We start from the raw sequence: 12,249 nt of genomic DNA, 5'->3' as shown, positions 1-12,249 counted from the left end.
ACACAGAATCATAGAATCACCAAGGTTGGAAAAGATCATCTGGTCCAACCATCTACCACCCACCACCAATATTTCCCACTAAACCAAGTTCCTCACTACAACATCTGAACATTTCATAAATGCCTCCAGCAATGGTGACCCCCTCACCTCCCTGGGCAGCCTGTTCCAATGCAGAGGTAAAAATATCATTTACATTTGATGTCAAGTGTTTAGGAAGCTGTACATGGATAGATGTACAGTCAACAAGCTCTCCTGCTTGGCTGTCTGCAGAGAGACTCAGAAGAGTGGTGGATAAAACAATGAAGTAGGTGTAGCAGCCTGCAGTGATCGAGATAGGGGCTTGCTGCTGTGAAGTCCCATAAGACAGGAAAAAGTTCTGCCTTGGACTTCAGCAGAAAATGAAAGTTCCTGCTCCATGCAATCATTACTTTCACTGCCTTCTCCAAAAATATACGCTTTTGTGATAAATGAGGAGAATCCTTGCTTCTACCCATGATGTGATTGCTTCTTGATGAAAAGCACGTAATGCTGCTCTTGGAACACACTGTGATAAATGTTAACACAGTGTTACCAGGAACTCTGTTTAATACTTCGGCCATGAGACAGACACAGACGGCAGGCCAGGAGACTGGGGTATGTGCCTTGCTTTATTAGTGTATTGGGAAGGCCACTGACAACCTCATCTTTGAAACTCTGTGGGATATAAGAAGCTACACTGGAGTGTGAAGAGTGCCCCTAGAAGAGTGATTGCACAAAATAAATGAATTCACTGTTAATATCCAACTGGAATCAGCCATTAGATGGTCAGAGTCTCATTTAAAGCCTTACTTGTTAGAAATGTGGAAGGTACATCTTACTTTTCCTCTCCCTTCAGCCTTCCCTTCTTCCAAAATAAAGTGGTGTGCTAATCTTCTTGAGCACGAGGTGGCAGGATTGAGCTCCACTTTAAAGGCAATAAAAGTAAATCGCTGCTTGAAAAAGATAAGGAAAAATCGCATTCATTACTCAGCAGTGCAAAATGAGTGACGATTAAGAAGGTAGATGAAACTCTAAACAAGTGGAACACTGCACATAACAAAAGCTGGGCTAGGACACTTAGAGCGTACCTTGAGATAGGAGGTAATTCTGAAAAGAGCTGTGTGGAAGCGATTTTTGTTATTGAGGGAAAAGATGCGGGAGATTGGGAAAGAGGGACAAGTCCATCTCAGCATAGTTACCACGTAGCAGACTTCGGAGATTTAAGTTCATATGTGTGCTGTAAGTCATAGTGCAGCTGTGTCCTTCCGATCATGGTTCAGTATGAATGCAGGAAAATCTTCATGTGGGAAGTTGCATTTGGAATCTGCATATAAGTCTGGTAAGCAAAAAATTACTGATAAAATCTAGAATTCCTACAAGAGGTCCATACTTCCCCTCCTCTAACTGCTCAGAATCCCCAGACAGTAAGAAAAATGCAGGAAGGATGCAAAGCCTCTGTTGCAGCTTTGGTGTTGACATGTAAGGCTTGTCCTTTTGAATGCATGCCTTTGGGTAGGATAGAACACTCTGGCACAATCATTCATTATACTCTCACCTTTCCCTAGCTTCCATGGCTTAGTTCCCAAGTTATACCCCCAACTGAATAACAGCACTCTTGCAGAAATTCTTTGAACTTTCAGACCTTGTCTTTTTTTTGCTCCAATCCATCATGCTGCACCTTTCCAGATACTTACTGTAATTTCTATTCTATGATACACAAAGATGCTTTATGTATGACAAAACTTCAAGTTTCAGGGCAGTAATTTCAAGAAAACACTTTGATTATTCAGCATATTCATAATACGCTCTCATAACTTCATTTACACTAGTAAAAAATGACAAAGAAATGCTCACTGCAAGGGAAAAGAACACCTGCAAGGTTGTTAATTTGTTTTTAACTAACAGTGACAAATTTGATTCTGACTCACCTGATGTAGGGAGGTGCTCACCTCCCTCCCCTCAAGAGGCTTGATGCTTGAGATCCTGGCATTCTTTGAGGTGACCCATTTGTTGTACTAGTAATACAGAAGTTTTTGTAATGTCTGACACGAATCTTCCTGGCTGTAAATCAAGTCCATTATTTCTCGTCCTCTCTAGTAGACAAGGGAAAAAAATTTCACCTATCCCCTGCAGAACACTTTGCATATTTCAGGAGTCTTATGGCACCTCCCTTCAAACTCCTGAGCACCGAACAAAACTGCTCTTTCAATCCTAATGCAGACTTCATATTTTCTAGGCCTCTGATCACACTCTGTTGCTGTGTCACATTTTTAGGGCTTTGCTCTAGTTTTACCACCTTTGGGATGATGTGTGCTTTCACGGCACTCACAGAAAACTCCTTCTCTCTGGTGGTTTGGTTGTGATTGTCCTTTAGATAATAGCTCATGGGCAGTAGTTGAGCAAAGCCTTACTCTGTGAGGAAAAGCATAGAAGAATAGTGCTATTTTTGTAGACAAATACATTCATGCAGAAACAGTAATAATTTGTCATACCTCCTTTGTGCCACTTGTAACACTGGAACTAAAGGACTCCAGGTTCACAGCTGTGCCTGTGGAGGAGGTATCCCTTTCCCCAGCTCTGCAGGACAGCTGTGGTGGTTCCAGGTGGAATACTCCCTTCATTTCAGACATGTTCTGGGCATCTTTTCTTATCTTCCTCCACTCCAGCAATCTATGTCATTAAGCTCTACATTTAGAGATGGTGGTGCTGTGAGCCCCAAGCCTTCTACAAAAGGACTGTCATGTGCCCCAGCAGTGCATTTGGGGAAAATCCAAACCATCATCTACAACAGGTGCTAATGCTGCTTTCCAGCATAATGATGCTCCAGCATCATTTAATGTCAACCCACAGCTCATCAAGTTCTTATCTATAGAGCTTCATTCTTCCAACACCATTGATCCATTGGACCACTGGACCCAAATGTGTGGCTCCACATAAAATTTTGAAAGTTCCAAATTTTCTGAGAACCCAGAAAACAAACTTATTTCCATGAGATAGTAAAGTCCAGTATGAACCCGTACAAAATCAGAGAAATTTAAGCTTATTTTCATGAAGTCATTAGGAATATTACCATGAGTATTTATTGCCTTTAAGAGCTGATGTTCTTGTGTTCACCAAGAAGAAATCAGGCATAGACCTGGAAGCAGATTTCTCTGCAGAACAGAATTTCAGATTCTGCAGTGGTTTCCAACGATTGGAAGTTTAACTGCAGTAGAGACCTCTCCCCAGCTTTTTTTGTAAATAGCATCATATTGCTGTTTGTGCTATTAATCTTCCCGTCTCTTCTCCTCCTTAAACACTTTTATCCAAATCCTTTAAAAATCCCAACCAATACTGCATCTAGAACATTGTCCTATGATTTTTTTTATATCTTACTTGCTATGAACATTTCCATTTAGAAAAATTTAAACAATTAATGCCTCCTCCTCCCAATTTTTTCCAGAGTTGTGTTACCTACATACAAAATATCTTGTGCTTGAATAATATTTTTATTATTTTTTCACATTCTTATGCTGCACTGTGTGGGTTTAGGACATTCTTATTGCTTGGGGCTCTCTGAACCCTTCTTGTGTTTTATTTAGAAATGACAGAATGCTGGACCTGACAGGAAAGATTTGTATTCTGAGTAGAAGACGTGTACGTGTGCAACCATTTTATTCAGATTTCTAATAAATTTGACGTAAATATGGTAACCTGATTGACACTATTTTAATTTACATATCTTTTTCCAGTCTTTACTCATTGCCCTATACAGAAGCATGAATCAGAGTTCCGGCGAGGTATGTCTGCAGCTGTGTTAGCAGGATGTTCTTTGAAAGCAGAACAGCCCTGATGGTGACTGTGTCAGGTCTATGAATGTACCCAGCAAGAACTGTATTTTTCCGTAGCCTGAGAAAAGCAAATAGAACAGAGTGTTCACTCAATTAATATGTGACATGTCAAATTGATTCCTGAGCACCTTCTAAACAGCATAGTGACAACTTGTTCTGTATCTTAGTAGTGAAAATTCTGTGACCATTCTTTCTGTAACTCAGTGGTGGAATCCTGATGTACTCATTTCAAAATACCCAGCCCGAGCAATTCAGTAAGAAAGGGCCATCACCATCTTTGAATACAATGGCATGTAGGCAAGCAAGCAGTCTGCTAACCAATGAGGCAGTGACTGCCCGGTATTTATCAGGGCACGAGGAACAGTGACTCGGAAATGACAGAACAGCAACACTACGATCCCCAGTTTCCCCGACCGGTCGCTCGTTGAATCTGCAAACACATGACACGCGTGTAGGTCAGACCTGCACCAAATGATATCCCCCAGCTCTAGGAGCCCCCATAGCCGGGTGCCGCACGGGTCCGGCGGGCAGCCGGTGTAAATGACGGCCGGCGCTGATTGCCGCCGGTGCCGCGGAGCTCCGCGGGGCGGCGGCCGCGGGCGCGGTCTATGGCGGCGGCGGGACGCGCGGTGGCGCCTGCGGAGCGCGCAGCGCCGGCCACTGCGGCGGGCTCCGGGCGCAGAAATCGCTGCGGAAAACCCGCACCCTGAGAGAGGAGGAAGGAGGGGGAGAGAGAAAGGGGGGGACGTTTGTAGAGGAGAACGAGAACCAGACTGCTGAGCTGCCGAGGGATGGACAGGGCGTTCTGGGGAAAGAGAAAGGCCGCTCGTCTGCCGCCTCCCAGAGCTCTTAAGGCATCCTCCTTTAGCGCCCCGAACCCAAGGGTGCCGTCGCCCCCGCCCCGGCAGCTGCCCGCTGCCTCTCGGCAAAGTGTTCCCACACGCCGCCCCGGCGGCGCCATGCGGGGCGCACAGTCCGCACCTGCGGCGGGGAGGTCCCACATCTCCCAGGGGTGCGTGAGTGTGCATGAGTATGTGTGTGTGAGCGAGTGTGGTTGTACACGCGAGTGAGCGAAGGCTTCAGCGCAGACTGCCTATTGGTATCTCTCTCTTCGGCACCCTCCCTCTTATCCTCCCACCCTCCTCCCTCCCTAGTTGCTTTTGTTCCTTTTTTTTTTTTTTTTTTTTGGATTTCAGATTTCAGGCTCATTTTGTGGAGTTTCTGCCCCTCTCTGCGTCAGCTCCACGTCACTTTGCCGGCTGCTCCCCGGCTTGGGCTGGGAGCAGGAGCCAGGGCTGCTTTATTATCAGCTGGAGGGAGGAGGAGACGGTGCGTGAAGCGGCAAGCTCGGCGCCCCGAGCCTCGCCGCCGCCGAGGGCTGCGCCCTCCTTCCCCGCCCGCCTCTCTCTCGCGGGCAGCGACACCCGAGCTCCCGCAGGTAGGAGCGCAGCCTCCGCCACCTGCCCCGACCGCTCCGCTCGGAGCGTTTTGCAGCATCATCGGGAGCCGCCGCGGGGGCAGGCGGTGCCGCTACCCGCCCGCGGAGCCGGGGCAGGTGCCACCCCGAGCCCCGCTCGCTCGAGTCCCGCCGCTCCGCAGCCCCGGGCGGGCACCGCGGCGGGGCGGCTGCGGCTGCGGTGCGGCGCGCCCATGTGAGCCCCAGCCGCGGGGTGCCGGCCCGCGGCGCAGAAGGCTGCGCACCCTCCCTCCGGGCGTGTGCCCCGACAGCGGCGGCGGCAGCAGCTGAGGGAGGAGGTCGTCGGGCAGCGCTGGAGTAAGCGGGAGGCATGGTGTCCTGGCGGCGGAGGCCAGGTCCCGGCCTTGCGCGGCTGTGGGGCTTGTGCTGCCTGGTGCTGGGCTGCTGGCGGGGCGCGCTAGGCTGCCCCGCGTCCTGTCGCTGCAGTTCCTGGCGGATCTGGTGCTCGGAGCCAGTGCCGGGCATCGCCTCCTTCCCCGTGCCGCAGCGGAGCGCCGAGGATGACAATGTCACCGAGATGTAAGTACGGGCGAGCCTCGGCCCCAGTCCGGGCGCGGCGGGCGGAGGGCAACTTCCCCGTGCGGAGATGCACTTGTTCCGCGGGCAGCCGCGGTGGCTGGGAGCCCGAAAGCCCTCTGTGATTTAATTGTGCTCGACTTGCCAGCGATTCCCTTGCGAGCCCACTGGGATGATAAATCCCCATTGCCGCGATGCGGTTCCCCACGAGCGGGGCGGGAGGTGGGTGCGGAGTCGCTGCCGGCCGCGGAGCAGCGCGGAGCGGGGTGGGCGCCCGATGTTGCCTCCGGCTCTGACCGCCCCCGGGGTGCGCGTAGCGCACCTCTGCAGCGGACCCGTCTTAAGTTATTGATTGGACGAGGTCTTAAGTTATTGATTTATTTTACTTTCGCGCCCCCAGTTTAATCCTGTGAGCTTTAGCAGGATTTCACCCTCTTCACTGGTCTCTTCACTTATACCCTTTCTCTGTTAGGGGAAAAAAAAATAAAAAAGAAAGGGAAGGGATGCGGCATATTCTGAGAAAGGGCAGCCGCAAACTGTCTTCCCCTCCCATAGCCATAGGAGTGCGAGCCTGCTTTGCCCTTCTCCGTAAGTTGGCCCCTAGCCTGCAGGGGAGCGAGCCGGGTGCTCTCTTAGCGAGTGATGGAGGATTAGGAAGACCATTAATAGCGAGGAAACTGCAAAAAGTTTTTTTCTGTCTCAACCGTGTGTGGCTTCCATCCCTGCTTGTCAGCAGTTGATTCTGGTAAGGGAGTTGTGTAGCAATTCCTGCTCAATCCTGCATCCTCTGACAGCCCGGCACTGAGGGTCATCTGCATGCCTTAGCTGAGAAAAGGCACAAGGACACTTGCTGAGCAAAAATGTTGGATGCAGGGGTGCAGATGACAGACCTGGGGGAAAAGCCTTCTAAATGTGCTTTTTCCATCTCTTTCTTCCCCGGGCCCCGTTGTTTCCAGATTTTTTCACAAAAATTCACAAACATTTTTTTCACGTGACAATTTTATTGAAAAAACTTCTGGAATATTTTTCCCCAAATCCGTACATATTTCTCGCGGTTTCATTTCTACTTCCTTCTCCTCTTTCTCAGATTTCTTTAGAACCAACACAAAAATTACACAAAGTGTCGTTTGATATTAGATTAATTCAATAGCCTTTGGGCTACCTTTCTGCACTTTGTAGTCTGCTGCATTTCCCAGTGAGTTTAGGGGAAAAAATGGGGGCTTTCATCCCTGCTGTTCCTCTGTAGCCTATCTTTAGTAGATTTTAGGACCTACAATTTGTCCAAGTTCTTACAGCAGTTATTGTTTCAGATGCTTACTTAATATTCAGTGGATTACTTTGTTAAAAAAGATTGCTTCGAACTATGCATCACCGCTCATTTTCATAGGCTTTCCTGGACTTATTACTTTGTACTTCCTATTTGGAGACAATGCAGCAATTTCCCCCTAGAATTTGAACTCTGTTTAAAAGGCCAGTGGAAGAAATGTGTACATAAATTTGTACTCCATCCATGACCAGCTTGAAACATGTCTAGTCATTTTGCACTGGTGCTTCTTGCTTTCATTCTGTCCTGTGTTTTTTTCAGCATTGCTGTCGTTACAGTCTGCTCAGTTTTTACTGTATCATTCTGTGACATTGCATGTTGTCGTGTTTGGTGATCCAAAAATAATTTTGACTCATGGATTTCTCAGGAGATGCTGTGGCACGTATTTAAGACGGTCTTTCCTAGAGTACTTTTAACACAGAACGTGAAGGCTCTTTGGTGACTTTGTTGACATAAAAGTTGGTCTGCAATGGACATCATATTATTTTGTGAGAATTTAGTGAACAGTAAATATGTGAGGAAGTGGTTCTTATATGGTAGGTGCAGATTGTGAAAACATCTTTTTAACACTGCATATCCTGCTTTATTCTAGCTAAGAAACCCGTTTAAGAGACTGAAGCATTATATGAGGCCTGATTTTACTTTTTTTGTGCTCTGTAGATACAAGAGCACAATTCTGTTCATCTCCGGTGGAATTACTTTTAGTATGAATAAGAGTGTGAAGAGCATAAGACTATTTCTGGTAATTTATCTCCGTGTATTTCTCACATGCCTGTTGAGATCAATCCTCCATTTATCCCTTATGCCTTCCTCTCGACTGGAGTGGATGTGGCAATCTTAGGCAAGGCATCCACTGACTCAGGAGCTGCCTAAAGTCCCACACCTGGGCCACTTACTCTGAGGTTTGGCGAGAACCATGTGGTTCAGGTGGACACGTGGCCCTGTAATGGTGCAGAGGGCTGGTTGCTGAGCTGGAAGGATGCGAGGGGCAGCAGGGTGTCCCCTTGGCCCTGAGAGTTGGGAGAGAGACGGGCTGGTGATGGTAGGAACAGCAGACCCACAGTCCTGTGTGCCCATACTGCCCTGTGCATGGAGCTTCCTCTCTATAGTGGCCCACAGGCAAACGGCAGGTTAAAGCCCAATTAACCCACTCCTCCCAGTCCAAGTGTAACTATATCCCTGCTTGGATCTGCATCCAAATATACAGAAATCAGCAGAAAGACCTCTAGAACACTTCTGCATCAGCCATGTGAAGCCCGACTGCTGCAACTCAGTGTGGGAGGGCATAGGAGTATTTCTGCCTGGTGCTTTTCTTAGTCATCTTTCTCACTCTTTCCCTTCCTTGTTGTTTTGCAAGTTTTCTCATTCTGAGGAATAAGAGACAGACTCTGGAAATGCTCTGCCTCTAGTAAGGTTTTGGATTTGTTTGTTAGGATGCTGACATGGGCTGGTCTTGATCTGGAAAGCATATGCCAGTGCTAAAACTGCTCATCAAAACGGAGCTCAATCATAATAATTGTTTGGTAGCGCTGATGCTACTGGAGATAAATGGTACTCCAAAGTGAAGCCCCGCATTAAAACAGTGATATCAGTCACTGAGGCTCATGCTAAGAGCTGAGGAACAAGAGTGGTGAGAGCAGAACAAGTGTGTGAGCATTGTTAAATCCAGGCACTAAAGCAGATAAGTAGTCCTTACTGAGATCACTGGAGCAAGAATATTAGTAGGTAGTAAATTACTAGCATCAAAAGTGTTCAAGACTTTTTGTGGAAGGATCACTCTGATACTTTCTCATTAAGAAACGTGTATTGTTAGTATATGCCAGCATGTGTGACAATTCATAGATCTTGATTTCAAAGAAACTCCTTGCACTGTTAGTGTATATTCCTGGCCTAGTTTCTTGTATCAAGTCATTAATATGTTGACTTATGATTATTCAGGTAAATGGAATTTGAAATTAATTGGTGTGTGTCAGGAAGAATTGCATGCCAGCAAAATACCAGGTGACTTCTTCGCGCCTGCCTTGTAAAAGAGAGAGGTGATTGTGTATTGCGTACGTTTCAAAACCACAAAGTAAATTACTAATGCAGTTATATAAAGCACTCTAGAATTGTTAATAAATAAGACAGGATAAGTAATTTATAGAGTAAATTATTTAACAAGTCACGTGAGCTTGTGCTAAAAAAAAGGCATATTGAAATTCATCTAAAGCTCAGTGCTGTTGGTATTTTGGGTCTCTTTCATTTTAGATTTCTAGACCATTGTAGATTAAATATAATGTAAAGTTATCTAGAAGGTTTCTCAGCTCCTAGCCTTTTCTTCCTCAAAGGAACTGTTGGCTCTGCAGTGTTACGTGGCTTGGCTGGATTGGAAAGCTCTTTCTAGTGGCTTGGAGTTACACAGTAAAATACAAGACACTGGGCTACAAATTATTAAAGGGGTTTTGGACAGTGGTGATATAATAGCTCATTTTAGGAATTTGTCACTTTTTTCTCATCTTTCTTTAAAGTTTTAGGTGATGGGTTAGGGTAAGTTTAAAGTAAGCATTGTGAAAATCAGTTTTTTAATTTCCAGACTCTAAAAACATTCAAAAGATCACAAATCAAGGGGTTTTGTATATGCTGGGTATTGTTGCTTGCAGGTCACCTTCTCTATGGCATGTTTTATTCCTTGTCTTTCCGGTTGGTAAGGAGAGATGGGGCTTCTGGGGGCTGGCAGAGGCTCTCTCCAACAGGCTGAGGCGAGCTGGGTGGGTGCAGCATCCATCAGGAGGTGTTCAGCCTTGTGTAGGAGTGGGCTGGCAAAACACTGCCTTTGGTCGTTTGAGTTTTAAAAGATGTTTGAGATTTATACATGAAAATGAAGGCCATTTCTTTGGATTCAAGACTTTACTCTTGAATATGCTGTTTTCAAGAGGCTTACATTTCCTCCGCTACTGATGGGAAAACAGAGGGCTGGGCAGTCCAGCCTCAGATATGGTTAGGAGAGCATTTTCTGGATTTCTCAGTTTTTTGCTTTTGTTGTTGTGGTTGTTTTTAATGCTGAAAGTGAAAGGGGGACAGCAGCATAGCAAGATTTTAGATCTCAAATCATGATAAAATAAAAACTTTTATATAACTAAACAAGAGCCTTATTTCTACATTTTGGATTTTGTTGTCAAGTAAGAGGGAAAAAAAATCTTTCTGGATTACGTTTCTCTTTCCTCCCTGTTTGTCATCTCTCACTGCGGCAGTGTCTAACAACACATCGATGACGGTGGCTAGCAGAATCTCCTTGCCCAAGCTGGATGTGTGTAGCAGGTAATGAAGAGTTACGAACGATGAAAAATGGAGCAGGGAACTCTAAAAACCCAAAAAACCCTCTCAATACTTATTGATGTTAAAAGTATATTTAGCTTGTCAAATCTCAAAAGCCTCTCTTTGAAAGCTGTCTTTTAAAAAGTGGAGCACTGATTGTATTAATTCACATTATTTCAAATGGAGAAATAAATTTACAGACGTTTGAAAGCCATATGCCTGCACTGCTCTGTTACTTCACACTGTTTGTGTTTGCTAAGATCTTTTTATAGTAATGTATGTAGGCACAGAGGTGCTATAGAAATCAAATATATTGGGCATGCACTTTAATTCAACTTTTGAGAGTGAGCCCATATTTTCAGAAACCACATAAAGCAAACCAAGCTTAAACTCCACTGAAATATGTATATGGAGATATTGTTTCTTACAGAGTTTCTATTAACATAACATTGAAGAACCATAATGCACTTATGGGAAAGAAGCCATGTCATGGAGATTCTGTTGTGAATATGCAATTTTTAAAAAATTTCCTGGAAGAACATGACCTGCACAGAATGTTGATTATCAGCAGAAGTTATAGTTGGAACTATTAAATATATTTCATACCAATTCATCTGTTCTTGTTTCTGACTTAGGTAGTCACTGCCAGGATGTATTCCTGAAGATCAAATTTCAGGTCAGTATTTCTTGGTTCCCAGACAAGGCTTCAAGAAATACACCTTTTGCAGAGCTAGGAGAAAGTAGAGCAGGGAAGCCCAAGGCATTTTAATCTCTAATCTCTAAATGATGTGACTTGAACCAAACTGAACTGATTCTAATCCAGCAAGGTCCTCTGACTTGATGCCTTTTATTTAAGGGAAAGGTGATGCTCAAATGAGGCCTTGTTAAAGTCAATGGCAAAACTTGACGGAGCTGATATTCCACCAAGGCTGAGTAGAAGACATAAGGGAAGGATGGCAGTAACTTTTTTTCAGGTGTTTTCCTACTCGCTTTACCTTTAGGACAGAAGGGGCCTATTACTGCCTTACTTGATGTATGTTTCTCTGGGGTTTTCTTCCCAGCATGTTCTTACCCTCTGAAGACTACATGCGCTGAATCAATAGGACGCCAAGACTGAGTGTTTTAGAAGGATACTTTTCAAATTTTCACCAATTCTTTATTGAAAAAAACCTAAACAGTTCTTCCAGTGTGAAAAATAGTGGTACCTACAGTCACTACAGAAGCTTGTGCTGGATCCACAGAGAATACATGGCCCACTATCTACATCCACCTGATGTTTAAATAAAGGGATAATGCTTTAATCAAAGTCAGTCCATTGCAGAAATGGAACATCACTGAAAGGACAGTACTCCTGGGCTTTCATGGGAGCTCTGCCTCGGCCCAAGCAAGTTCACCATTTTTCCTCATGGTTTGACGTCTGACCCAAAAGAAATCTCTCAGTTCTAGATTTGTTGACTTATTTTTACTTTTTTATTTCTGAGCCTACATGTAAAAATAATTAGGGCCATATTCAGCAGATATCCAGTGCAGTGCATATTACACAATCAGATGCTTTATCCCATATGAAGTGCGTATAGGACGTGACTTTTTCCCATTCTTTTGCAACAACTGTCTGATTTTCTAAATGCCAGACAGCACAGCAAGCGTATGTGGATAAATCAAGTGCGCATACTGGGCATGTCAGACTGACGGGCATGCACTGAGAGACTTCACAGCATGTGTTGTGAGTGTCACGCGCTGGACTTGCTCAGCATGTCTGGGAACGTCCCAGGCTGCAGCGTTTAAAATCT

General features: G+C 45.3%; 1 protein-coding gene and 1 long non-coding RNA gene across 6 annotated transcripts in view; both read left to right on the top strand.

The window, feature by feature from the left end:
• Window positions 1-5,050: 5,050 nt before the first annotated feature.
• NTRK2 (neurotrophic receptor tyrosine kinase 2) overlaps window positions 5,051-12,249 on the top strand; it is a 208,961-nt gene continuing 201,762 nt past the window's right edge. For 2 of the 5 annotated variants that reach the window (XM_090130702.1, XM_090130703.1), the window contains exon 1: window positions 5,056-5,844. In XM_090130702.1, coding sequence (XP_089986828.1) covers window positions 5,636-5,844 — 209 coding nt within the window. In that variant the 5' untranslated portion in view covers window positions 5,056-5,635. Of the gene's footprint in view, window positions 5,845-12,249 lie in introns of all 5 variants that reach the window. The other 3 variants (XM_090130701.1, XM_031602421.2, XM_090130704.1) reach the window with 2 other exon arrangements.
• Window positions 10,344-11,575, top strand: LOC149912980 (uncharacterized). The gene is made up of 3 exons (XR_016462212.1): window positions 10,344-10,462; window positions 11,095-11,135; window positions 11,521-11,575. It is a non-coding gene; the product is annotated as an uncharacterized LOC149912980 (long non-coding RNA).

Source organism: Phasianus colchicus, chromosome Z (genome assembly GCF_987193195.1).
Source record: "Phasianus colchicus chromosome Z, bPhaCol1.hap1.1, whole genome shotgun sequence".
NCBI classification, from domain to species: domain Eukaryota; kingdom Metazoa; phylum Chordata; class Aves; order Galliformes; family Phasianidae; genus Phasianus; species Phasianus colchicus.
Note: the sequence above shows the minus strand (reverse complement) of the source record. Positions and strands in the feature narration are given on the sequence as shown.